A 25,184-nucleotide genomic window follows, 5' to 3' on the forward strand; every position below is an offset into this window, starting at 1 on the left:
AAAATATTTGTAATATATCAAGTAAAAAAGAAAAAGTTTATAAAATAATATGTAGCATATGATCCCAGTTTGGTTACAAAGCTATAGGTATTTATGGGAAAAAGATTGAAAGGAAATATATCAAAATGGTAACATGGCTATATCAGGGGAATTTTTATTTCATTCTTTTTTTAAAATTTATTTATTTATTTATTTTTGGCTGTGTTAGGTCTTCGTTTCTGTGCGAGGGCTTTCTCTAGTTGAGGCAAGCGGGGACCACTCTTCATCGCGGTGCGCGGGCCTCTCACTATTGCGGCCTCTCCTGTTGCGGAGCACAGGCTCCAGACACACAGGCTCAGTAGTTGTGGCTCACGGGCCCAGTCGCTCCGCGGCATGTGGGATCTTCCCAGACCAGGGCTCGAACCCGTGTCCCCTGCATTGGCAGGCAGACTCAACCACTGCGCCACCAGGGAAGCCCCCTATTTCATTCTTTATGTGTACTTTGTTCCAGATGTTTTACAACGGACACACATTGCTCTTCTAATCAGGAAAAATAATCGTAATTTAAATACAAGATGTACATGTTGGTAAGAAGGCTGCATAGTGTGGTTTGCCCTGAGGCTCTGTACACCCTAGGAATGGCCCTGCTGACTAAAATAACATGTTAGGGAGGAGAATTTTCAGGGTGTTGCAAAGAATGTTCCAGGCAGGGAGAGGCAGGGAAGCAAGGAGGGCAGCTGGAAGGTTACTGCCCTTTTCCAGGCATGAGGGCAAGTGTCTCATCCAGGACCAGATGTCAAGTCAGTCTCCTCTCCCAGCTTTCTGTTCTTGCCTGTCCTGGATCCAGTTCTGGGGAGAAGACTCCAAAAGATGAGGTCAGAGTTGCCCACTAGCCCCACGCCCCTGTTGTTCTGTTCTAGCTTGGGTTAGGGTACCTAGCAAGCAGTCTGCTCTTCAGAAGTATCCCCTCGTCCTGTCAAAAAGTTGGGGACACTCTTTTTGCCCAAAGGTGACTACTGCAACAAAACTGTTTCCTGGCTTGACTGCACCAAGCGGCTCTTGTCCTCCATCTGCTCTTCTGGTGGGGTTCTAAGCCCTCTTTGACCCCTTTGCTCCTCCACAGGCCCTGGCTGGAGTGGCATCCCAGGCTGGAACAGTTTCCTCTTTCCATACAAGCAGAACTAATCTTTGGATTCTCCCTGGGGCAGATGTGGCCCCAGAAATGCCTGAGGCTGCCTTGCTGGAGAAGCCAGCGTGGCACAGCCCAAATATGTGAGCTCAGAAACCGAGGCATGTCCTCTGAACCACAGCATACCTGGGAGGCAGGTGTGCAAAGAGTAAGATTGTGCACCTTTAGTGCTCACTTGGATGTGCCTGGGCACCCATGAGCACGTCACATTTCCTCTGTCTTTGGCTGGGGGAGTTTCCATATGCTCCTTATCTCCCTCTGACCCTGTCTGAGAAGACTGAGTTGACACAGGGGGCTGGAAGAAGAGCTCTTTGTGTGCTGGGGATTCTTCGGGTAGGCTGGAGAGCCACCCTGGCTTCATGCCATAGGATGGATTTGTTGGCCATACACTATAGATTTATTCATGTTCCTTTTAAATCCTGGGATCCCAAAACATCTCAAGTTTCTTATTCATGTTTTTTTTTTCTTAACAGTGATATATTTTTTTTTTTTTTTAGTTTATTTATTTATTTATTTATGGCTGTGTTGGGTCTTTGTTTCTGTGCGAGGGCTTTCTCTAGTTGTGGCAAGCGGGGGCCACTCTTCATCGCGGTGCGCGGGCCTCCTCTCACTATTGCGGCCTCTCTTGTTGCAGAGCACAGGCTCCAGACGCGCAGGCTCAGCAATTGTGGTTCACGGGCCTAGTTGCTCCGCGGCATGTGGGATCTTCCCAGACCAGGGCTCGAACCCGTGTCCCCTGCATTGGCAGGCAGATTCTCAACCACTGCGCCACCAGGGAAGCCCCTTAACAGTGATATTGAGATGTAATTCACATACCATTACAATTTACCTAAAGTATACAATTCAATGGTTTTTAGTTTATTTATAGAGCTACACAGTCATCACCAGAATCAATCATATCACCCCAAATCACATCTCTGTACCCATCAGCATTTCTTCCGATTCCTCCCAGCTTCTTCTACCCCAACCCTAGGCAACCCCTAATCTATTCTCTGTCTCTATGGATTTGCCTATTCTGGACATTTCATATGAATGGAATCATACAATTTTGTGCTCTTTCATGACTGGTTTCTTTCACATAGCATAATGTTTTCAGGGTTTATCCATGTTGTATTGATAGCATGTATCGGTACTTCATTTGTTTTTGTGGCTGAATAATATTCCATTGTGTGAATATACTACATTTTGCTTATCCAGTCATTGATGGGCATGGAGGTTGTTTCCACTTTTTGTATATTATAAAGAATGGGGACTTCCCTGGCAGGCCAGTGGTTAAGACTCTGTGCTTCCACTGCAGGGGGTGTGGGTTCAATTCCTGGTCGGGGAACTGAGATCCTGCATGCCACAAGGTGCAGCCAAAAAAAACAAAAAACATTGCTATAAACATTCATGTACACATGGGCATATATTTTCATCCCTCTTGGGTATATATATACCTAGGAGTGAAATTTCTGGGTCATATGGTAGCTCTCTGTTTAACTGAGGAACTGCCAGAGTGTTTTCCAAAGTGGCTGTGTACCATTTTGCATTCCTACCAGTAGTGTAGGAGGGTTCTGATTCCTCTGTATCAGCACCAACATTTGTTATTATGTGTTGTGTTTTTTTTTTTTATTATTATAACCACCCTAGGGGCTATGAAGCGGTATCTCATTGTAGTTTTAATTTGCATTTCCCTATGATTAATGATATTGAGTATCTTTTCATACAGTTATTGGCCATTTGTATGTCTTCTTTGGAGAAATGTCTATTCAGAAATGTCTATTTGCCCATTTTTTTAAATAAATTTATTTATTTTATTATTATCATTATTATTTTTTTGGCTGCGTTGGGTCTTTGCTGTGCGCAGGCTTTCTCTAGTTGCGGCGAGCGGGGGCTACTCTTCGTTATGGTGCGCAGGCTTCTCATTGCGGTGGCTTCTCTTGTTGCGGAGCATGGGCTCTAGGCGCACGGGCTTCAGTAGCTGTAGCATGCAGGTTTCAGTAGTTGTGGCGTGTGGGCTTCAGTAGTTGTGGCTCATGGGCTCTAGAGCGCAGGCTCAGTAGTTGTGGCGCACGGGCTTAGTTGCTCCGCGGCATGTGGGATCTTCCTGGACCAGGGCTCGAACCCGTGTCCCCTGCATTGGCAGGCGGATTCTTAACCACTGTGCCACCAGGGAAGCCCTATTTGCCCATTTTAAAAATGGTTATATATATATATATTTTTTTTTTTTTTTGACTGAGTTGTAGGAGTTCTTTATATACTGCAGATACAGGTGCCCTATCAGATAGATGATTTGTACAAATTTTTCTCTTCTGTGCGTCTGTTCGTTTTCTTGATGGTGTCTTTGAAGCACATTTTAAATTTTGATGATGCCCCTTCTTCATTTTTAATTGTGGTCAAAACAGGCAGAAATGATGAGGGGCAGGTAGATAAACACATTCAAACCGCCTCCGTTCAGCAACAGCAGATTAGCTTGCGGGCAGCCATCACGTGGTCCATGTTTGATAAAACCCCAAAATGATTCCAGACAGGGGGGGAGGGGAACATTTATTAGGTCCATATAAACACCTGAGTTCAGTGAAACAGGTTGGCAGATCCAGGGAGCGATTCTCAATGCCAGGGACCTTGTGGGTGTGGCTGGGAAACCTTCACCACGTGGTACGAGCTCCCCGCAGGTTAGCAAGAGCAGCCAAGACTGCCGTTTGGGGAGGATGCATTTTGCCCCATGTCTGTTTGGATCCATGACCGAGTTGCCATATTATACCATGTCTGGATTTGTATGGAATCACTGGGGGTTTTAGCTTCACAGTCGTGTTGAGTGGACCCAGAACAAGCTGCTGTGAGATGGGAAGAGTGGCCTCACAGGGAAGAGAGCCTGAGCCTCTCTTGCCGTTGCTCTTTCCAGATGGAAAAGGGGAAAGCCCTCCTTGGACCTAGAAATTCAGACGCAGGACTCCCAGGCCAGCCCCCTCGTCCACGCTGGGGGCTGTAGAATTCTGATTGGCACCTTCCGGAGACCTACTCTTCTCAGAACCAAAAGCAGCCTTTGCTGACATCTGGTCCTTTTGGGACACTGATATTTTTATTTATAAAATGATGATCTCATCCTCACATAGATTCTTACTTCTAACAGCCTCGCTCCTTTTGAAGGTTGCCTCAGGCTCCCAGCTTGCTTGCTGGCATCTCCTTGTAACCCTGCAAAGGCGGAAGGACCTGGCTTGTGCCGGAGAAGAGAGGAGGGATGCTTGCCAGCCAGGAAGTCTACCAGCTCTGTCTTCATGTGCAGAGTCTGAGTTCTGTATTACTCTCCTCCCCTTCCTTTATCAACCTCAGTCTGGGAAGAAAAAACTTTCAGTTAGCCGAGATTACCCCTGGACTGATGCCCCCGTGAATTACGCAGGGAGGAGAGCAGATAAGAAATGGTGCCTGAGGATGCCGTGATTCTTTCTTCCCCTCCTCTTTCATCCGTCCCTTGCCTGTTCTCTCAGCAGAAGTCTCCCTTGCTTCTTATCTTTCAGCTGCCCAACATGTTTGGTGACCTTCGGTCCACGTTTATTGCCTTGATGATTGGATCCTATGCCTCCTCGGCAGTCACCTTCCCAGGAGTCAAGGTGAGGGTGTGTACTAGTGTCTGAGCAGAGGCCTCTTTTAAGACTCCTTCAGCGCTCCCAGAAGAGGGAAGTCATTGTGGGCGCTGGGGCCCCCCCTTCCCCCAAGCCCCACCTGGGGGAAGGAAGCACCTGGGCACCATGGGGGTAAGAAAAGAAACCTGCTGGGCCGGGGTTGGGGGAGGGGAGGTGGGGGGTTGGGAAATCCAAGCATATGACTTGCAAGGTGTGACTGAAGGCTGCCTTTGCGTTTCAGGGCTGGGGACAGAAAGGGGCTGAGTGTTTGTCCCCAGTCTTGAGTCTAACTCTAGTCCCCCCAGCCCCAGGTCTGTTGTTGTTGGGCTGTATTGCTCCCCACTGCCAGAGCGCTGCTCTCAGCCAAGTTGGTTCAGCTGTTTCCCTCCCAGGCAGGATTCTGAGCCCGTGGAAGTCACACAGGGTCAGGATGGAGCAAACACCTCACTGTTCATCAGTCCCAGTTCCTGCTCCAAATCCTGTTGCTCCTGAAAGGGCTTCAGAAGGGGCTTCTCCCTTCTGTGTCACCAGCACCAAATAAATCCCCTTTCCTGAGAGGTCCAAGGGGGAGAGGCCATAGGGCAGGAGGAGGAGGAGTTACAGGAGGCGTGGGCCAGGGACTTCCCTGGGGGTCCAGTGGTGAAGACTCCACGCTTCCACTGCAGGGGGCACGGGTTCGATCCCTGGTCGGGGAACTAAGATCCTGCATGCCACACAGCGCGGCCAAAAAACAAAACAAAACAAAACAAAAAGACATGGGCCGGCCACCTGGGCATCGAGGTGCTTGGAGGGGCTGGGGCCAGACGTCTGTGGATTTTAGGGATCCTCGAGTTCCTGGAGTGCAGAGGAGCCTACAAGTTCCCCCTCCTCCTCTTCTCCATGTCTAACTGCTGGTCCCCTCCCTGGGTAGCTAGGCCGCTGTCTGCCACTACTCTGGGGACTCTTGTGCTGGAAATCAATGGCAATAATGACATGAATAGGCTTGCAGGCTTCTCACCTGTCAGGCCCTGTCCTGAGCCCTCTACCCGCTTGACCCCCACCTCGACACCATGAGGGTACATGCCAGTGTCACACCCATTTCACAGAGGAGCAAAGCGAGACTTCCAACTGTTCATTCCTTGAGTATTTTTTGGGTACCTACCGTGTGTATGTTTCAAGGTACCAGAGAAACATCAGTGGACAAAGCTGGAGGTTCCTCTCAGGGAGCTGGCCTAATAACAGATGAGGAGATGAATCAAGAAGTCAAAACTCTCAGCCAGGGCTGTTCACTGTGAGCCAGTGATGTGACAGTGATGGGTGGTCTGGGAGGGCCTCTCCAAGGAGATGACATTTGGTCCAAGCTGGAGCCATTTGGTCCAGGGCGAGCTAAGATTATTGGAATGCAGGTGCCTGACGACCAATCCCCCAGGCTGCTGGGGCCATGCCTCCCCTCGCAGCTGAGTGCAGGGAGAACGGGACTGCTGGGTGCCCCTACCCGCTGCCCGCTCCGGCTTCCCTCTGCTAGCTCTGCCCTCCGCCCTGCCCCGACTCCAACCGCTACCCCGTTGTGCCTCTCAGGTCATCTACGACTTCGGTGCCTCCTTCATCATCATCCTCGTGGTCTGGGCTGGCTGCTCCGGGCTGGTTTTCCTCAACTGCTTCTTTAACTGGCCCCTGGAGCCCTTCCCGGGCCCAGAGGACATGGACTACACGTAAGTGGGCATGCGGTCTGCCCCCACCCCTACGCCGGCTAGGGGCCCTGGCAGCGCGACAGACACTCTCCTGTGGCCTCCAGGGTGAAGATCAAGTTCAGCTGGCTGGGCTTTGACCACAAGATCACTGGGAAGCAGTTCTACAAGCAGGTGACCACGGTCGGGCGCCGCCTCAGCGTGGGCAGCTCCATGCGGAGCGCCAAGGAGCAGGCGGCGCTGCAGGAGGGCCACAAGCTGTGCCTGTCCACCGTCGACCTGGAGGTCAAGTGCCAGCCCGATGCCGCAGGTACCCGCGTGCGGGCCCCGCCTCCCAAGCCCGCCTGAGCCGTCAGCAGGGGCTTCTGAACCCACACCCCAGCGACAAGGAGGGGGCGGCCGGTCCAGACGCGGAAGCTGCAGCCCCCTCGGGGGGACCAGCGCCCGCTGAGGGCTTTGTGGGTACCGTCTCCCTTAATCCCCATTTCATCCCCAAAGGGCCGGCGGCACCATCCAGCCTGCCTTACAGTCAGCGAGGGTGAGGGACTCACGCAGCTTGTTTGGTACGGCTGGGTGGCCTAACCCCTGCGCCCAGCCGTCCACCTCATCCAGCGTGATTTGGTGGGCAGAGCAGGGCTCTCAGCCCCACGCGCCCAGCCCCTGGGTGGCGGGCGGGCCGCGGCCACGGCGGCACAGCCCGGTTCTCCCTGAGCGCCCCCTTCTCCCCGCAGCGGCCCCCTCGTTCATGCAGAGCGTGTTCAGCCCCATCCTGCTGCTCAGCCTGGTCACCATGTGCGTCACTCAGCTGCGCCTCATCTTCTACATGGGCGCCATGAACAACATCCTCCAGTTCCTGGTCAGCGGCGACCAGGACGTAGGTAGGTGGCCTCCAGGCCCCAGGGCGCAGCCCATGAGCGGCGGTCACTCCTGCCCGCCTGAGGTTAAGCCCACTGCCCGGCTGGCTGGAGGGTGTTGGGCTGGGCTGGACCAGCAGGGCCATGAGATGGCAGAATCCGAGGGCCTGATTGTGTGTCAGAGCCATTTCATCACAGCCGGGCCCAACTGTCCTTTCATGTCCCCGTCAGAGTTTCCCGGTTTAGGAGGGAGGAGAGGACTAAAATAACTACGTGTGTTTGGGGTGTGGGGATGTGTTTTTTGTTGCCTGAGTGGGATGGTTGACGTGTGTGTTTGTAAATGAAAACAGTGCACAGAATGCGGTACTCCACCTGAGAGCTTGTTGAGAGACTATCAGTCAAACCCAACGCCAAGAATTCTCCGGGAAACCGCAGGGGTGCCGCGTGGAGAGGCTGGGGGCCGAGATGGGGGCTGGGCTACTGCGGCTGGAGACTGGGGTTCCTGGGCCTGCACCGGATCTGTGCCCTGAACTGGGAAGCAGAGCCAGGTGGAGCCTTCCTCGTGGGTAATCCAGTCCAGGCTTGTTACTTCTGGTAAACAGAACTGATAACCCACCTGCCACTTTTCCAAAAGAACACACAAGCTGATTAGAGGTTTTGATTCTACAAAGAAAGTCAGTACTTCCTCAGGGCCTGAGCTGAGTCAGCTTTGGTTATCCCTAAGCGGGACAAACACATCTGGTAAATCCTTTTTATTGGCTGTCTCATTGGTGTGCAACTTTTTGGTTCGTTCCCCGCCCCCCCCCCCCCGCCCCCGCCACCCCGGGAAGATCTGCTAGGCATTGTAAGTTTTTAAAGAGAATGAGAAACCCGGCCTTAAGAAAAGGGGAAGGTGACAAAGAGGCACAGATAATGCAGGTTCTACTCCAAAAATGGGTGTTCGGATGTGAAGCAATGTGGAAAAACCCTATCACGCGCCCTCGCAAAAATTCGTAGCAAACGCAAGGATAGGAAGAAAAATAACCTGTAGCTTTGTTTCATCCAATGATATATATTTCTATATTTCTACCACAGGGACCCTTTTATTATGTAACATTCATTAAAATCTGTGTGCCACGCTTTGGGGAGAGATGACCTATCGTGTCTATTTGCCCTCTATTGTAAACCCTGAGGCCCAGACAGGTGGAGACTCTGACAGGTACAGAGAAGGGCCCTCACTGGCCCTTGGAAGGCAAATCTCCCCGCTGCTGAGTCATGGCCTTTTACTCTCTGAGAACTCTTGTGCTGCCCAAGAGGCATTTTTTCCATCTGTTTCCCGCATTCAAAAAGTCAATTTCAAGAAGTAGAGGAAGTTGGGCCAGGAAGTTCGGTCTGCAGCTGACAGGGCATTGGTTTTCCCCATCCTCCTCCTGTGGGCAGTTGTGCCTGACATCACACACACACACACACACACACACAAACACACATGTCTGGCTATCAGGGCCAGGGGGCCAGTAGATGGACGGGAGACCAGCGCTGGCTAGTGAGATACTTGGGCTGGGTGTGGGGTGGATTCTTTGCCCTCGGAGGGAACAAGGGCAGCAAGGCCCAGGTTCTGCCAGGTCTTCTGCACCCACGCCGCTTTCCCATCACGGTCCCCCGCAAACACCACAGGCCTGATTCACCAGCCCGCCTGTGACGAGGCACCAGCTGCACACGAGTGAGGCCCAAGCTGGCAGGAAAACGTCTGCAGACACCCGCGCTGGGCACTCTTGAGAGTCGGGGCTTGGTGGGAAATGGCGTGTGAGCTGGGCCCAGAGCTAGCCTGCCTCCGTGCCCCATCCCCCTGTAACAACCTCTGACATTTCTGCTGCTGACTTCACTCCTCTCTGCTTTTTCACTTTTGCTTTCTTGATGCAGTGATGGCTACCGGTAAGCCAGTGGGGGCCGGGGACGGGGGATTGTCAGGGAACACATGACATCCTCTCCGAGCCGGTCTCTGTTCAACTGAGAAACACCTCTCCTTGAACTCCAGACATCCCTCTCGGCCAGCACTGTGTTTGGGGGTGGGGCAGTCAACATTCAGCTTCTGTTTGTCTGAGAAATCCCATCGTAATTTTAAGGCCCTTTGAAGATTGAAGCCCTTACGTCAGAGCTCCTGTGAGTGGTGCCTTCCTGGTATATTTCTAGAGGCAGAAAACTGATGGCCAGTCACACACAAAGCCTCAGTCCCAGGCATTGGTAATTTTGTGGTTCCCAAAGTCATAGAGACTTCCTGGAGCTTCTGGGGGAAGTCATTGTGACATACTGGATTTCATTCAGCTGTTTCTTGGAAATAGGCGAGGACTTCGGAGAAAAGAAAAGGGTGGCCTGCCCCTCGCTCTGGCTTTGATTTCAGAGGTTAAGGTCTCCGGGCTCCCCTCAGGACCCACAGTGACAAGGGGGCGGTTCTGGAGAAGATCCCAGAAGGGCTTGTGGGGTCCCAGACTCTGCCCAGCGCCCACCCCAGGCCTCTGCCGGCAGCCCCCCATGACCCAGCCCGTCTTTGTCCTCAGTGGGCCTCTACACCTCCATCTTCGGCGTGCTCCAGCTGCTCTGCCTGCTCACGGCCCCGGTCATCGGCTACATCATGGACTGGAGGCTGAAGGAGTGTGAAGATGCCCCCGAGGAGCCGGAGGAGAAAGACGCCAACCAGTGCGTAGACGGAGCTCGTGCCCCGGGCCCCGCCCCCAGAGGGAGGAGCCCACCGGTCAGGGTCAGGTGTTAGGCAGCGTCAGCGCGGGTGGGTTAGGCTTTAAAGTCAGCAGGAGAGGCGAGAGAGGGCTGTGCTCAAAGCTGCTCTTGCCCTCGCTCAGCTCAGCACACGTTTTGGTCTGTTGCTTCTGTAAGGAAAGTCTTTTGTATGCAAAAGTTTGGGAGGCACGGAGCTCTCGAAGAGAGAAGGAGAGAAACCAGAGGAAGGTCTGTGCAGACAGCTATCAAACGTCCTGCTTTTAGGGCTGCCCTCCGATCCTTAGCACAAGCAGTACACCGGCAGACATCCTTAGAGTGGTCCTGTTTGCCTGCAAGGTCTGCTCCACTGGGTGTGAGTAGTAAACGGCTATAACCTTGATACGTATCAATAGATCTGTTCATGATTGTGAGAATTAAGCAAGGGACCGGAGCCCTACGTTACAGAAGGGTTGGGCTCTAAGATCAGAGGATGAGTTAAATGCTGTCTTCTCTGACTCCGCCTTAGTACAATAAGCTCCTCTTTACTGTATCAGGCCCTGTGCCAAGCCCTTAATGCACAACATCTCAGGTAAGCCTCCCAACACCTCGATGAGTTAGACCCATTTTACAGATGAGGGGACTGAAGCTAGGCATCTGAGTGGCTTGCCTGAGGTCACATAGGGAGAAAGTGGAGGGTCTGGGGCTCCCTGCACATCTCTGAGCCCTTGGATGTCATACAGTTGTCCATGGGGTATCTTTGTGGGTGTTGAGGCTGGAATCAGTAATAGTGAATTCACAGGGAAATAATTACAGAGAATGCTCTGTTATGTAGGTCAGGTCCTACAGCCAGAAGGCTGTTGGTGCCCATTCCAGTTCCATCTGCCGCATACTCGTTGCTCCTTCACCCCTTCCTGCCGCCCAAGGAGAAATCCACTCGCTCCCTTTTTTGGCTTATTATCTGGCTTAGTGTCAGCTCCCTGCAGGATTCAGGTGAAGTTGGAGCCAGTAGTGAAGGAGGCTTTGCCACACCCTGACCTGGGCGCACTCTCCTCCTCCCTCCCCATCATCGGACCTCAGTCTTCACTGAAGCAGCGCAGGGCGTTGACACCCGTCTCCTCGTGTCTTCTTGCGTCCGACCTCTCCACTGAGGTTCACACTCCGCGCTCAGTCCAGGGGGTGCAGTGGGGAGTGTCGCTCGTGCTGGTCTAGCCTCCACAGTCACTAGCACATGCTTGCGGGTGGTCTCTGAGTCTTGCAGTGTCCACAAGCTGTGACTCCCGGGACCTGACTTCCTGGGAGAGCCTGTCCTCCAGGGAGCCCCCAGCTCCAGTGTGTGCTCTGCGTTTCCACAGAGGTGAGAAGAAGAAGAAGCGGGACCGGCAGATCCAGAAGGTCACCAATGCCATGCGGGCCTTCGCCTTCACAAACCTGCTGCTCGTGGGCTTTGGGGTGACTTGCCTCATTCCCAACCTGCCTCTACAGGTGGGTATGGGGAGAGGGAGAAGCCTGGTGGGGTGTGGGGTGATGAGACTGAAAGGTGCGTGATGTCTCATGGGGGAGCCATCAGCAAAGAGAACAGTGACTTTTCATTTGTTTAATTCAACCAACCAACCTATCAACCAGCCCACTGTGATTTACCAAGGGCCTCCTACCTGCCAGGCTCTGTACGTGCATGATGCTGGGAGCAAGCTGTAAATGAAACTCAGATTGCCTTTCACAGAAGACTCTTCTCTATGAAAGTACACCATTCTTCTTGGTCTTTAGGCATCTTGCGTACCATGAATACCGTCATCTTACCATTTCTGGAACCATGTGGTGTGGTTGTGTGGCTGCTCGTTTTGGATGTGCTCAAACAGCTGAAGTCTGATGTCCAAAGAATTCTGGCTAGTCTGTGGCATTGGTGGGAACGTCTGCTCCTCCAGTACACGAGAGCCGCAGGAAAAAGACCGACGATCCCTTGGCATCTGGGTTCAAAAGTTTAGTTCCTTCTCACAAGATTTCCAGTACCTTTGGAACCTGACTTTTGGCAGAGGGTTTGAGAAAGGTAGATTTTGTTACCTGCCTGGCTCCACCCTTAGGTCCCCAGAAGTGTTCTAGTTCTGATCCCCAAGTTTATGAACTTGGAAGGGACACAAGTGATGGCATTGCTTCCAGATGGGTGTGACCCAAGTCCAGATGGTATCTTGAACCAGGTCCAGGAGGAAAGCAAGAGTCCCTTTCTACAAGTGGCCGCACGTAGAAGTTCATTGGAAATCCAGGTGTGCACCACCCACAGGTGCTACCGTGTGTTTGTGCCGACACCGCGTGCAGCCAGAGTAAACCACCGGAGGCTCTACCAGTTCCAGATGGGAGTATTGCTGCATCCCTGGTGCCCTCCCGGCCTCCTGGTGGTGGCCCTCTCCACAAGACCGGCAGACCCTTGCCCTGACCACCCTTGTCCAGTCGCGGGGCAATGCTCAGTGAGGACAGTCGTCTGCTTTGTGCTTTATCCAGTTCTTATTGAAAGACAAGTTGTGAAAAGGCAGCAAGGCATTTGGAGTGGAAAGCGGAGCCTGCAGAAGGATGGGTGCACATTCAGGCACAGACCCCTCGCAGCACTGCAGAGAGCAGCCCTCGCCGCCTCCACTGCCCACATTCCCGGAAACGGGTCTTGGCTGCTGAGCCCGATGGCAGGGCTGTGTGCAAAGAGCAAACAAAGGGTCCTGGGAGCAAAGTAGACAGCTCGTGGCTCTCAGGAATCGTTAACAAGTGCTTGCTAAGCTTGCCAAGCTTGCCAGCAGTGACCTTTCCTCAGGAAAGCAGAGCTAGAGGGGAGAGAGACAGCCGTCTACCAGTAGGGCCTGGGTGACCAGGCAGGGAGACCTGGGCACAGTCCTCAGGTCCGCAAAGGCAGGAGTTGTGATCAGTGACCTCCTGCTTAGTGCTGTGTCCATACGTACACTTAAGAGCAGACTCTAGATGGGGGCAGGATGGGCGGAGCCCTGGGTTTTAGTGTTTGCCAATTTCCGCGGTGCAAGTGCTCTCGTCGTGGCTGATAACAACCAATACGGTGTCACCAACTGTGGAGGTGGAAAGAGACACAGTAACACACCATCATACGATATTTACAGTAGACTAAAAAACCTTAAGAGCGGGAATTCCCTGGTGGTCCAGTGGTTAGGACTCCACGCTTTCACTGCTGAGGGCGCGAGTTCAATCCCTGGTTGGGGGACTAAGATCCTGCAAGCTGCGCAGCGCAGCCAAAAATAAAAATATAAAAAAAATTTTGGAAAACAAAAAAAACCCTTAAGAGCACGGCTAATGGTAAAACAGAATAAAATAATTAGGATGTGCTGGGTTTTGAGTATTCATTAACTTTGTTTTCAACGTACAGTTGACCCTTGAACAACACAAGTTTGAACTGCGCGGGTCCACTCATACTCAGATGGTTTTCAACGGTAAATACTAAGTACCATGTGATCCGTGGGTGGTTGAATCCGAGGATACAGAACTGTGGATACAGAGGGCCGACTATAAGTTATATGTGGATTGTTGGCTGCGTGGAGGGTCGGCACCCCTAGCCCCCCGTGTTGTTTAAGGGTCAACTGTAATTTGTTGAATTGTACGTTTATTACAATTGAACTGTTAGTAGTGACTGTGTTTAACTTAAAATCGGCTCTCAAAATTCTTGGCAGTTCAGGAGTTGGCCCTGGAAAGCTGGCACAAGCTGACTCCAGGGCGCTAGTGCTCCCACCGCTCAGGACCCCAGGAGCTCTGGGGCAAGGGGACGAGGTGAGACCCTCCATGTCTCCTGCTCACACTCTGCTCTCCCTCCCTCAGATCCTATCCTTCATCCTGCACACGATTGTGCGAGGATTCATCCACTCTGCCGTCGGGGGCCTGTATGCCGCTGTGTAAGTCCTGGGAGCTGTGGGTGGCCTGGTGGCCGAGGGTAAGGGAATGACCTGAGGGAGGTTCCTGGTGGGACTGAGGGCCTGAAGGGGGCCATCTTGCCCACTTGGGGTTCATCCTCTTGCCTTAGGTACCAGGGCTTCTGTTGGGTGTGTCAGGGGAAGGCCATACCTGGCAGGAGCAGGTCAGTGGGCAGACAGTTGGGTGCCCACAAGCCTTGGCATTTAACACGAAGTCAGTTCCCCCAGCCAAGGTGCCGCTTGTTATTGCCTTGGGGACTGCTGCTCAGCCGGGTTCTGAGGCTGCCTCTGGCTGCTTGTGGGAAGGGCAGGGGGGTGGGTTCTAGCAGCCCACAGCTCAATGGTGACCTTCAAATGGGCTTCAGCGGCGGCAGTGACATGAATAACTGAGCCCAGGATATGCCTGACAGATCCCACCCAGGGCCTCAAAGGGCTGGTTCTGTCCACAGCCTTCTCAGGCCTTGGCTAAAATGAAACCTGCCTCCTTTTCCAAGAGGCCACACATGCCTAAGGAACCATAGTTGTTCCTTCTCCTTGGGCCGGGCCTTGGCTCAAACACTGGAACCCAAACACCATCCACTGTCTCCCTCTGACCAAAGACTAGCCCGTTCCTCCAGCCGTTCCTTGCTAGGAGTCCCTTCTCACCTCTGGGACCACGATGCCTGACGTGGCCCCAGAGTTCTGGCAAAATCTGGCTAAGATTTTGCCAGAACTCTCTCCCCCTCTCAACAGCATCCCATGGGGGTCATTCCAGGTCTTGCATGTTCCACCCCCACCTACCCCCCAGGCCTGGAGGAAGTTGTGGCCGCCCTGGCAGAGTCTGAGGGAGTCGTCCGAGGGCTGTGATGCTATGTTTCCGTGATTACGCAACGCTCCTCTGGAAGAGGGTGCAGCCGGGCCAGGCCCAGCCTCCAACCTGCTCCCTGGGCCTGGTTCACAAGCTGCAGACTCCTGCCTGCACCACATTTTCCACTCGGCTTGGCCAGACACCCATGGGCCCCGGGGCCTCATGCTGGTCCAAAAGACAAATCCGCTTTACAGAACTGCTCAGCAGAAAGCAGTCCAAGGATGGACACCCCACCGTTCTCTGAGGCTATTCCCACCTCTTCTCTGCCACCGGAGGTGCAGCCTGGGGGCACCAGCACCTGGGGCCAGGCTGAGGACAAGCATGTGGGAAGCCAGAGCATGGCCCCTGTGGTGACAGGTTCTCTACTGCCCTGGCAGGTACCCCTCCACGCAGTTTGGCAGCCTCACGGGCCTGCAGTCCCTGGTCAGTGCACTCTTCGCTCTCCTGCAGCAGCCCCTGTTTCTGGCTATGATGGGTCCCCTCCAAGGAGACCCTCTGTGGGTAAGAAGGGTTGGGGGGCAGAGGGTTACGGGCATCCGCCCCACTCTGCTGATTGGGAGCTGGGGGGCATCACTCGGGGGCTTCTAGAACCCCAGGACAGGCAGTTTGGAACTTTGGTTAGGATCAATTCAGGGACCCCTTGTGAATGGGCAGGAGGGACAGGAGGAGAAGAGTGTCCTTTCTGGACCTGATTTTGGGGTAAATCGAACCAAGTTGCTGTCCCTGCTCCTCCTGCCAAAGGCCCGGATTCTTAACCAGGTGCTGTGAGCTTGTCCCAATCCCGGCCCCGCCCCTAGAGATTCAGATCAGTACGGTGGCCTGGCCCGGGCCGGCCGTGGACAGCTGGGGAATTCTGTTGCTGGAATGTGGAACGACGGGCCCTCCGACCTCTTGAAACTCCTTGTTTGTTTTTCCTCTCCTCTCCTGTGACCTTCTCCCCATTCCCAAACTTGAGAGCGAGGAAGGGGCTGGAACTGGGCTCTGCAAAGACCACAGCCCCTGCTAGCTCCCTCCCTCCACCCCCCCCCACCCCCGCCCTTGATGGCAACTCTCTCGTCCCTGGTCCCTGCCTCCGCAGGTGAATGTGGGGCTGCTTGTCGTGAGCATGCTGGGCTTCTGCCTTCCCCTCTACCTCATCTGCTACCGGCGCCAGCTGGAGAGGCAGCTGCAGCAGAAGAGGGAGAACGACAAGCTTTTCCTCAAGCTCAACGGCTCGTCCAACCGGGAGGCTTTTGTGTAGTGCCCACCACCTCGGAACTGTGGCGTCCCGCCCTTGCTTCAGTGACTCAACGGTGTCCTCCCCACCCCAGAGGACCTCCACGCACCCCTAGGATCCTGTCCTTCACCACGTTGGAGTCCTTACTCCCTTCCAGGGCCCTGGTCCTGCCTCGGAGCTCTGCGGTGGAAGGATGGGAGAGGGCCCGGTCAGGCGCTTCTCCTGCTGGAAGCAGAGGCGCTCTGGACTTCGCTCAGCCACCCACGAGGGGCCCTGGAGCCTCGGGGCTCCGTGGTGCCTGCAGGAGCAGCCAGGAGGACCCCGGGCAGGCAGGCCCTCTCCCCCCAGTGTGTCGAGATTCCGCCTCTTGCCAAAGCAGAGGAGTCTGCCGTCTACTGCCCACCACCTGCCCCTCGGCTGCATGTCCACCAACCACGCCTGCTGAGGACAAAGGCTTGCACTGTCTGTACCCGCCTCGCCTGGCCCCTCACCTCCTCCCCCGGCCAGTCTGAGCTGCCTGAGGAAGGAAGGACCCGCTTCCTGTTGTTGGTGCTAACTCCTTTGTGATTCCAGCCCCCTGTGGCCTGTCCGTGGCCTGTCCTCCTGTTCGAGGCCTGTGGAGAAGGCCCCCTGGCTTAAAGCCTGGGGAGGGGATGGAGGGCTGGATGGTCACATGTGGCTCAGGAGCTGTGGTCAAGGCCGAGCAGCAGTCCCTTCCCTCCTCCCTGAGGGCCTGAGCCGGGGGCACGTTTCCACTGCCACCCTCTGTCCAGTCTGTGACCTGAAGGGAATTAAAGGGGCACCACACACAAACACACGCGTGCGCGCACACACACGCACACACACAGTTGTTTTCGTGGGGGTGGAAGTGAAGATGTGGCTGACAGACGTGGAGGTCCAGGCCTGGGTGGGAAGGTGGATTTGTGAGAGACCTAGGGGTGTGTGTGCATGTGGGTTGTGCGTACATGTCCTGTGCATGAGAGATGTGTGTGGGATGGTGGTGGGATGTGGGTGCTGGGTGTCTGCCCTTATCCTCCCAGAGCCACCCCCGAGCCAGCCAGGCCCACAGCAAGCCCAGCGCCCAGGAGCCAGCCCCGCTCAGGGTTGGGAGCTTGTCCCAGGCTGCAGGGCCACAGCGCCCCCTGCTGGCAGACTTTCCAAGGGCCCTGGAGCTGTTTATGTGGGCGAGGCCCCCTTTCCTCTGCCAGGCGGGCCTGGCTTACCAACCCACCCACCTTGACTGCCCTCAGAAATGTGTCCGAGGCTTCCTGGGAGCTCTGAGAGGGGTGGGTTGATTTTTAGGTTAATCGTTTTGGTGGTTTGTTTGTTTTTTTTCTCCTTTTAAGTTTTATCAGACTCCTTTTTATAAAGCAATAAATCCATTTTCCTCCTGGTAAGGGATGCCCCTTCTAGCATATCAGTTAATGACTACATGTACCTGTTTTGAGCTTGAGAAGAAAAGGCAAGACAAGATTTTCTGCCCTAGTCGTACCCAGCGGCTCACCATCTCTCTGGGTGTGACTGCTGTCTCGAGAGGGGCAGTGGGCCAGGAAAAGACCTTCCTCCCCCGCCCCACCCCCAAACAAATGGGGCTTGTGCAGACACCTTACAAGTGTGGCCATCCCCTCCTCTGCTGCTTATCCCAGCCAGACAGGCTAATCCTGACCCCCTTTCATCCCTGCTCAGACTTCCTGTCACCAGTCAACCATGCTGAGGGTTCCTCCTAAGTTCAGGACACAGGGTGACCCCAGGAGAGCCGCAGGCTCAAAGAGAGCAGAGGCAGGATATGGCGGAGGAACGGGTGGCAACAGGAAGGGGCAGGGGCAGGCCCAGGCCCGAGCCCCTTGAACGCACCTAATCTCCCTAGGCTTCCCCCACTCATATTCAAAAGCAAATATTTGTTTTAAACAGGCATTTTTAAAAAAAGAGAGAGCCTGAGATCAACATTTCCCAAAGCATTTCTCAGAATGCTAGTTCTGTGAGATGTTAAGGTTATTCTCTATTTTTAAAACAGCGTTATAGTCAGATTCGGGAAATGTTGAGATAAGGTCAAGTGAGTTCGGCACTGGTGGGCTGTGTGCCTCTCCAGGGGGGTGTGGTGTGTGGCTAAGGAATGGCTTTAACCATCACAGCCATCCTCCACATGTGGCCCAATGACCACGTGCAGCAGGAGCTCTTGGGGTGCTGGTTGATAACGTATCCTCTGGGCCTTGCCTCTGACTTAGAGGGAAACTGAAGTCTACACTTTGCTAAGCCCCACCTGGTGGTTCTGGTGCCCCCCACCCCAACATTTGAGACCCACTGACAAAGGAGTGCAGTTTGGGGAAGCGCTGATTAGCAAGGGCCCTTCCACCCTTCCAGCTGGGAGAATATGTTGAGCTTGTACAGATATGGCCTGTGCTGTTCCCAGCAGTGCCCAGCCCAGCCAACGTGGGAGCTGTGGCCTCTCTTTCCCACCCACCTGCAGGGTGTGTGCACTTTGGGGGAAGAAGCAGGCATTAAGAAACCACAGTTCAGGGTGGGAGATAGTCTAGGGCCAATAGTGCGTGGGGATTAGAGGCATGAAAATGGGAGCAGGATACCAGATGGGTTGGGTACCACAGGTGCCCCCCCACTACCTTGCCTGTCATTCTGCTCTGACTGTACAGGGTTGATGGATTACATATTTTCCCAGTACCATCACTGGATCATGCTAACAAGCCAGGAGTTCATACTACCCTCCCTAGTTTACAGCTGGAAAAATTGAGGCCCAGGGAGGTGGAGTCACTTGCTCAAGGTGAGAGCCAGGACTCATATATGGTTCTTAAGTCATTGGAGCAGCCAAGGCCCTCTAGGTCAGGACATTCTGTTCAGAGCAGCAGCCCCAGGGGCCACCAGGCCTTGCGATCAGGGCGAAACAGCCTGAGGAAGGGAAGCAAACACAGGCGAGGTGTCTGTTTCTTGGAGCCAAGAGCTTCCTTGGAGAGAGTGGGGTGAGCTCTACTTAGTAGAGTCATCTTGGCCCTAGAGGCTGATGGTAACTTGGGAGAGCAAGTCTCTGGTCGCCCCAACCCCTGAGAGGAGTGCCCTGGGGTGGGGAAGGGACCACATGGCCTCGGCCCTCCATCTTCCTCCTCATTCTCCAGGCTTCTGGTGGGAAGGAGCAGGAAGTCGTGCCCAGCCCTGCGGGCTCAGAGTGAGGAGGGGGGCCAGGCCGGCCTCAGGAGTATTGCCCTGAGCCCCACTCCTCTCTAGTCTCCCTGGACTTGAGTCCAGATGTTCCTTTGTGGTTAGCTTCCTCCAAGCCCTCCTGGCCTCTGCCTGTGGCTCTCGCTACCTGGGCCTGTACTAGGGAAGGTTCCCACCCTCGTAAAGGCCATAGATGGGGCTGCAGGTTGTGAGTTCCTTTCTGTTTCTGTTTTTGTTCCTCTTGTACCCGGTGTCAGCCTGGTGAAAACTTCTCCTCAAGCCCTCCTTGTCCTGGCCCTGGGTAGTGCAGTGTGAGGAGGGCATCCCGCTGCCCTGGGCCCCAAGCACACTGAAAATGGGGAGCCATCCAGTATTGGGGGTACATGTGCAGGACTGTCCCAGACAGCGGCACAAAAAGCCCAGTGGAGTTTTCGATGCACTTGCACGTCAGCCTGCATGAATTTAAACAGATACACACCACCGGGGGCAGGGGAGGCTGTGGACCCCCTATGGTAAGGGGCTCCTGTCGGAGAACTCTGAGAAGTCTTCTCAGCAGAGTCAGGCTTCCGGGGCTGTTTAATACGGTGCATTCGCGTGGGCTCTGGGGCAGTAAGGCGCCTTCTCTGTGGGGTTAGGATTAGGAGCCCAGGACCCCCAAAGTGAGGGGATGGGTTTTCCACAGGCTGCAGCGCTCCCCTGGGGTGGGGGTGGGGTCAGGGTGAGCAGGCGGGCTCTGGAAGCCTGTCCCACCCAGGGACTCATGCCAAGCCCTGGGGTGACGACCTGGTGTCAGGAAGGAGGTGCAGCGTCCTCCACGTGGGTGGCCCGCCGCAGAGCAGACCTCTCCCGCCGCTGGCACACAACCACCGCCTGGGCCCTTGGTCTCTGCAGGCAGCATGTCCAGCCCCGAAGTTAGTCTTTCTCAGCCTCCCAGGCAGATCCAAGACCGAACCAGGGCCTCTGGCCACTCCCAGCCCCTCAACCCTTCCCAGAGTGAGACCATCTCCCTGTGCTGAGGAGGCTGTGAGGGAAGGGCAGAGGTTAGAGGCCCCACCACACATACTATCTCGTGACCTGAAGCAAGTCCTGAGCCTCAGTCTCCTCATCTGTAAAATGGCAGTAATACTCTCCCTGGGAGGCTGGGTGGACATGGACGTCAAGCAGTTGCACGTTATTGCACCTTGCACTTAATCGGCACTTAACAAGCGATAGCATTATTTTTATGACCCTGGAGGAGTGCAGAGAGCACCAGGGATGAGGACCACCCACACCCACCCTCCCCCGCCCATATAACATGACAGACTAGGCAGCTGTGACCGGGACAGCCTTGTGGCCAAGTAAAGGAAGTGAGGTCTGTTTCTGCTGACCCCTACCCCTCTCAGAACCCCCTCTCTAAGCAAAAGCCTTAAGCAGTTGTCCCCTTGTTCACTTTTACGTCTTGCACATTTTGTTAAGAGACTTGGCCAAAGCTGCTCAAGCTAACCTCTAACTGGTGGATATTCGGGCACTCTTGACTGTTTTATGTTGAGGTGGGTGACTCAGAGCACGGCTAGTAGGCAGTACCTCCATGCCACCTCCTTGTGAAACCGCTTGGCCGTGCGTCTGTGTGTGTGCGTGTGTGCACACGTGTGTCGAAGTCTGAGGTGTATTCCAGGCACGTCAGGTGTGAATGTGTTTGGAGGAGTGTGTGGGAGCTTGTCTGTGTGCCTGTCTACCTGGACGAAGAGGGAGAGGGTCTCACGTCGCTGAATCCCTTTTGGTGGCTGGAAAGGCCTAGGCAGGCCCCGTCCAAGGACCCAGCCCAGGCTCTCAGAGTGGTGCCTGAAGGGTTAACATGTTCCTGTGTCAACGAGGGTCAGTGCAGTGTCACTGACAGCTCAGGAGCTGACCCTGACTCTTCCTGGCCCTTTGCTGTTTCTAGTACCTGGCTTACTTCCTGGCACACAGTAAGCACTTAATAAATGTCTGCCGAAAATGGCTAAGAACTGCTTCCTCCTCGGCCCCTGTGTCTAAGTCACTCATCCCCTTGCCACCTGTCTCTTGCCTGTCGCTTGTCTGAAACCTGCTCCCTGACCCCCACTCTACCCTAGGTTGCACTCATTGCGGCCCAGCTTTGCTGTTGGGCCAGCTTTCAGCAGAGCTGGGGAAGGGACAGAGGAAGGGGCCTCTTGGGTGGGAAGCCCAAGGCTGCTGGGAATTCTGGTTCTAAGGTGGGCACTCATCCTTGCCCCTTTTCTTTTGTCCTAGGTCAGTGGTCATGGGCACACCTGCGCCTCCTACAGGTTTACCACGAAGGTGGCCACTGTCCTGCCAGGCCAGGGCCCTGGGCAGTGGCAGCAGAAAAGAAGAGCCACTGGGCTTCCCCAGAGAAGCCCCAAGGAGATCCCCATGGCCAGGGAGGGGAGAGGATGGCCTGGTTGTCTGAGGCCTGGCTCCTGAGCCTGCTGGGCAGAGGGGGCTTGAGGCCCAGGGGAGGGAGGTGGATGGCCTCAGGGGCCAGCTGGGGGTGGGTGAGCAGCAGGCCCCCTGCACAGCAGGCAGGGCAGAGGTGCTAGATGGATGTGCACGAGGGCTTCTACTCGTCAGGATTGCGAGCTCAGAAGCCGGGGCTCTGCCACATCCCTTTGCTGTGTCCTTCATTTTCCCACTTTTGATGGAGACACCACGGGGAAATATTTCTCTAATATAAGTAGAGCCACAGCACAAGCTCTGTGATGACACGGGGGCAGCTAGACCTTGAGCTCTCTGCCAGACAAGAGGACTTGGTGGGCACCATGGGGACCTGGAAGCCACAGCCCCATCTAAGGATAGCCTTGACACAGCTGCAACCAATTAAGGCCCTGCGTGAGCGAGCCCGGTGTTGCCTGATCTTCTGATTTTTATAAGAGAAGCTGGGAGTCCCGAGTTTTATATAAAATATCCCTATTTTCAGATGCTGGCTCAAAAAACTTTTTTTTTAAATATCACAGCTGCTCCAGTAGCTTTTCACCGTGTGCAGGCCAGAGACAGGGAGAGGAGGGTGGAGGTAAAGCACCGCCCCACGGCTGTTTCCTCCACCCGGGCAGACGCTATGCATGTCTGAACTGCAGCCCCACGCAGGCTGGGACCCTTCTCTTTTGTCTCCCCCAGACCAACCTTTGTCTCCCCCAGCCTGGCGCATAATGAATGCTGTTACGTGAGCAAGTGGTTACGCATTCTAGTCTAGCTTCTAGAGTGACCCCCAGTCCCTGTTTAGGGACAGGGAATCATCAAGGCCAGCACGGGGCAGAGCCAGCCAACCTCAGAGGCCCGAGTCCCTGCCCATGGGCTGCCCGATGCACTCCTCTGGCCAGGGGGACAAGCCAGGCAGCCAGGGTCACACTTTGTCTGCTCTTCTGTCTTGTCTGTCTCCCCACTAGAACGAATGCCCCCTGAGCACTGGTACGTGCACTGCCTCGGTCACCATGATACCTCCAGTGCCTCGAAACGTGCCTGGCATGAAACAGCTGCTCAATAAATATTTGGAGGATGAAACTTAAAAAGAGAGAGAGAGAGAAATAAACCAAAAAGAGGCTGAAACTGACTGAGACAGATGCTGGGAGAAGAGCATGCTCTCAGCAGCCAGGAAGGGACAGAACAGAAGATGGAAACAGTGAAATGCGGTCTCTCTGAGATACACAGAGATGGGTTACAGGTGTGGCTGTGACGAGGCGGTAACAAGGGCCAGCCAGCCAGGAGCAAGTGCGGGGGTGTTCCAGAACCGTGAGATGCACAGACAGCGAGACAAAGGGGAGAGAGAGAGAGAATACAAGACAGAACAGAGAGAGCAGGTCATTACCCAGAGCAGATGGCAGTGATGGGGAGAGACAGAGAGAGGGAAACATGGAGGGAGGTGAGACAGGAAGAGAGGTAAAGAGAGACAGAGAAACACAGAGAGATGGAGAGAGGAGAGATAACAAGAGAGATTAAAGAGAGAAAGAGCGAGAGGACAGACAGAGTTACAGAGGAAGAGAGAGAGAGAGACAGAGGGGGCACAGAGAGTGAACAAAAATAAAGAGATAGACAGGGAGAGACAGAAAAAGATACAGAAAGACTTTTTTTTTTTTTTTTTTTTGCCAAGTCAACATTTTATTAAAAAACACACAAACATGTGCACAATGGTAACAACAGGAAAGGAGCCAAGATCTCCTATTTGGGGACAGGCTGACCACATGGTGCTCCTATAGGCCTCACTTTAAGAAAGAAGGTACCTTCAAGACCAGATTTCCAAGAGAGATAAATTAAGAGGTGGCTGTGTTTTCACAAGAGGTGAGATAAAGAGAGATCAACAGAAAGAGAAACAGAGATACCAAGAGATGGAGAGGAGAGACAGAAGGGGAGGTAGCTAGAGAGATGGAGAGAAGGTGGGTACAAAGAGGGAGGGAGGGAGAGAGACAAAGAAAGAGAGGCATGCGAGACAGAAAGATTGCTGTGACACTGGAGAGTCACGTCCTTCTTGCCTGTTCAGCCTGGAGCACGTAGAAGTAGCCTCGAGGGGCGGTAGTGTCCATCCCTCCTTCCTCACAGCATCCTTTCCTCCAGAATGATACAGAAATGTGCATATCCTGCATGAAGTTGCTTTATGCACATTGCCTCATCTACGATGCCCAGCAACCCCACATGGTAGCCACTACCATCGTCCCCATTTTACAAATGAAGGAGCTGAGGCTCAGAGAGGTTAAGGAACCTGCACAAGGTCACACAGTGGGAAGTGGTAGGGCTGGGACTCCAGGGCATCAGGCACCAGGGGGTCCATTCCCACAGTGGTACTGTTGACTCACAGTGGGGCACCCTGGAGAGTGCTGTGGGCCCCGCATGTAAAGCCTAACTCACTCTCTCTTTCTTTCTTTCTTCTCTTGCTGCGGAGCACGGGCTCTAGGCACACGGGCTTCAGTAGTTGTGACTCGTGGGCTCTAGAGCGCAGGCTCAGTAGTTGTGGCGCTCAGGCTTAGTTGCTCCGTGGCATGTGGGATCTTCCCCGACCAGGGCTCGAACCTGTGTCCCCTGCATTGGCAGGCAGATTCTTAACCACTGTGCCACCAGGGAAGCCCCAGGCCTAACTCTTATGCACACCTGAAGCAAAGCTTGCTAGAGTGAGAGATGTAAGAAGCAGAGCAACTGAAAATAAAATGTGAAGGAAAAAAAAAAAATGCAGACTTGTTCAGATACTGATTGTATCTAAAATAAACTACAGAATTACATTTTTTAGATGATTAGGGAAATCTGAACTTGGTATGAGATAATATCAAGAAATTATTAATTTTGTTCAGTATGATCATGGCATTGTGGATTCATAAGAAAATATCCATATTTCTAGAATGCACACGGAAACATGGAGGGCGGAGATGCCACGATGTCTGAGATCTGCTTTAAAATGTTTCAGAAAAGAGATGAAGCAAGTGTGGCAAAATCTCGCTAACAGTTGATTCTGGATGATGAGGAGTGGGGATTCCTTAAGGCCAGATCTTGAACTTGGCACTCAAGTTCCCACACTCCGTCCCGCCTGCGTGTGTGTCCACCACATGAACCACTCATGCTCTGACCAGGGGCTCTACCCTGGTCTCCCCACCCCACAAATTCCGCCCACATAGAACCCTGCCTCTGCACCTTTGCATATGTTCCTTTCCCTGCGAAGATGCCATTTCCCTTGTCTAGCCAAATCTGTCTCAAATCCCCCTTGTCCCCAGATACTTCCTACACCTTTTCAGCCCAGGAGGCCTCTCCTTGGACCCTTTCCAGCACTGTTCCTTGTTTCACACATGGTCACCTTTATGGCCAGCTACCTCGGTCACTAGGTACAGTTTTCTGCAAGTGCAAGGCCTCCTCTCCATGAGCTCCTCCAGATGGAGGCTGTTTCTCAGGTGTTTTAATGATTGTTTTGCTTTTTACTTCCCCCAGTGCCCTGCATGCTGCATGGCCCTCCAAGCTCCCTCATCTCAACTCATTCAGGTCTCTGTCTAAACATGGCCTCTTTTTTTTTTTTATATTTATTTGGCTGCACTGGGTCTTAGTTGCGGCATGTGGGACCTAGTTCCCTGAACA

The 25,184-nt window shown here is 53.8% G+C and overlaps 1 protein-coding gene across 7 annotated transcripts in view; it reads left to right on the forward strand.

Moving 5' to 3' along the window:
- SLC43A2 (solute carrier family 43 member 2) overlaps positions 1-21,113 on the forward strand; it is a 43,063-nt gene extending 21,950 nt beyond the window's left edge. For 5 of the 7 annotated variants that reach the window (XM_007183802.3, XM_057536301.1, XM_057536300.1 and 2 more), the window contains 9 exons: positions 4,666-4,758; positions 6,328-6,461; positions 6,545-6,747; positions 7,169-7,315; positions 9,826-9,964; positions 11,335-11,464; positions 13,802-13,875; positions 15,118-15,241; positions 15,819-21,113. In XM_007183802.3, coding sequence (XP_007183864.1) covers positions 4,666-4,758; positions 6,328-6,461; positions 6,545-6,747; positions 7,169-7,315; positions 9,826-9,964; positions 11,335-11,464; positions 13,802-13,875; positions 15,118-15,241; positions 15,819-15,980 — 1,206 coding nt within the window. In that variant the 3' untranslated portion in view covers positions 15,981-21,113. Of the gene's footprint in view, positions 1-4,665; positions 4,759-6,327; positions 6,462-6,544; positions 6,748-7,168; positions 7,316-9,825; positions 9,965-11,334; positions 11,465-13,801; positions 13,876-14,680; positions 15,088-15,117; positions 15,242-15,818 lie in introns of those variants that run through there. The other 2 variants (XM_057536302.1, XM_057536303.1) reach the window with 2 other exon arrangements.
- The last annotated feature ends 4,071 nt before the right edge of the window (positions 21,114-25,184 follow it).

The sequence above is a fragment of the Balaenoptera acutorostrata genome, chromosome 20, assembly GCF_949987535.1.
Source record: "Balaenoptera acutorostrata chromosome 20, mBalAcu1.1, whole genome shotgun sequence".
Taxonomy (NCBI): Eukaryota; Metazoa; Chordata; class Mammalia; order Artiodactyla; family Balaenopteridae; genus Balaenoptera; species Balaenoptera acutorostrata.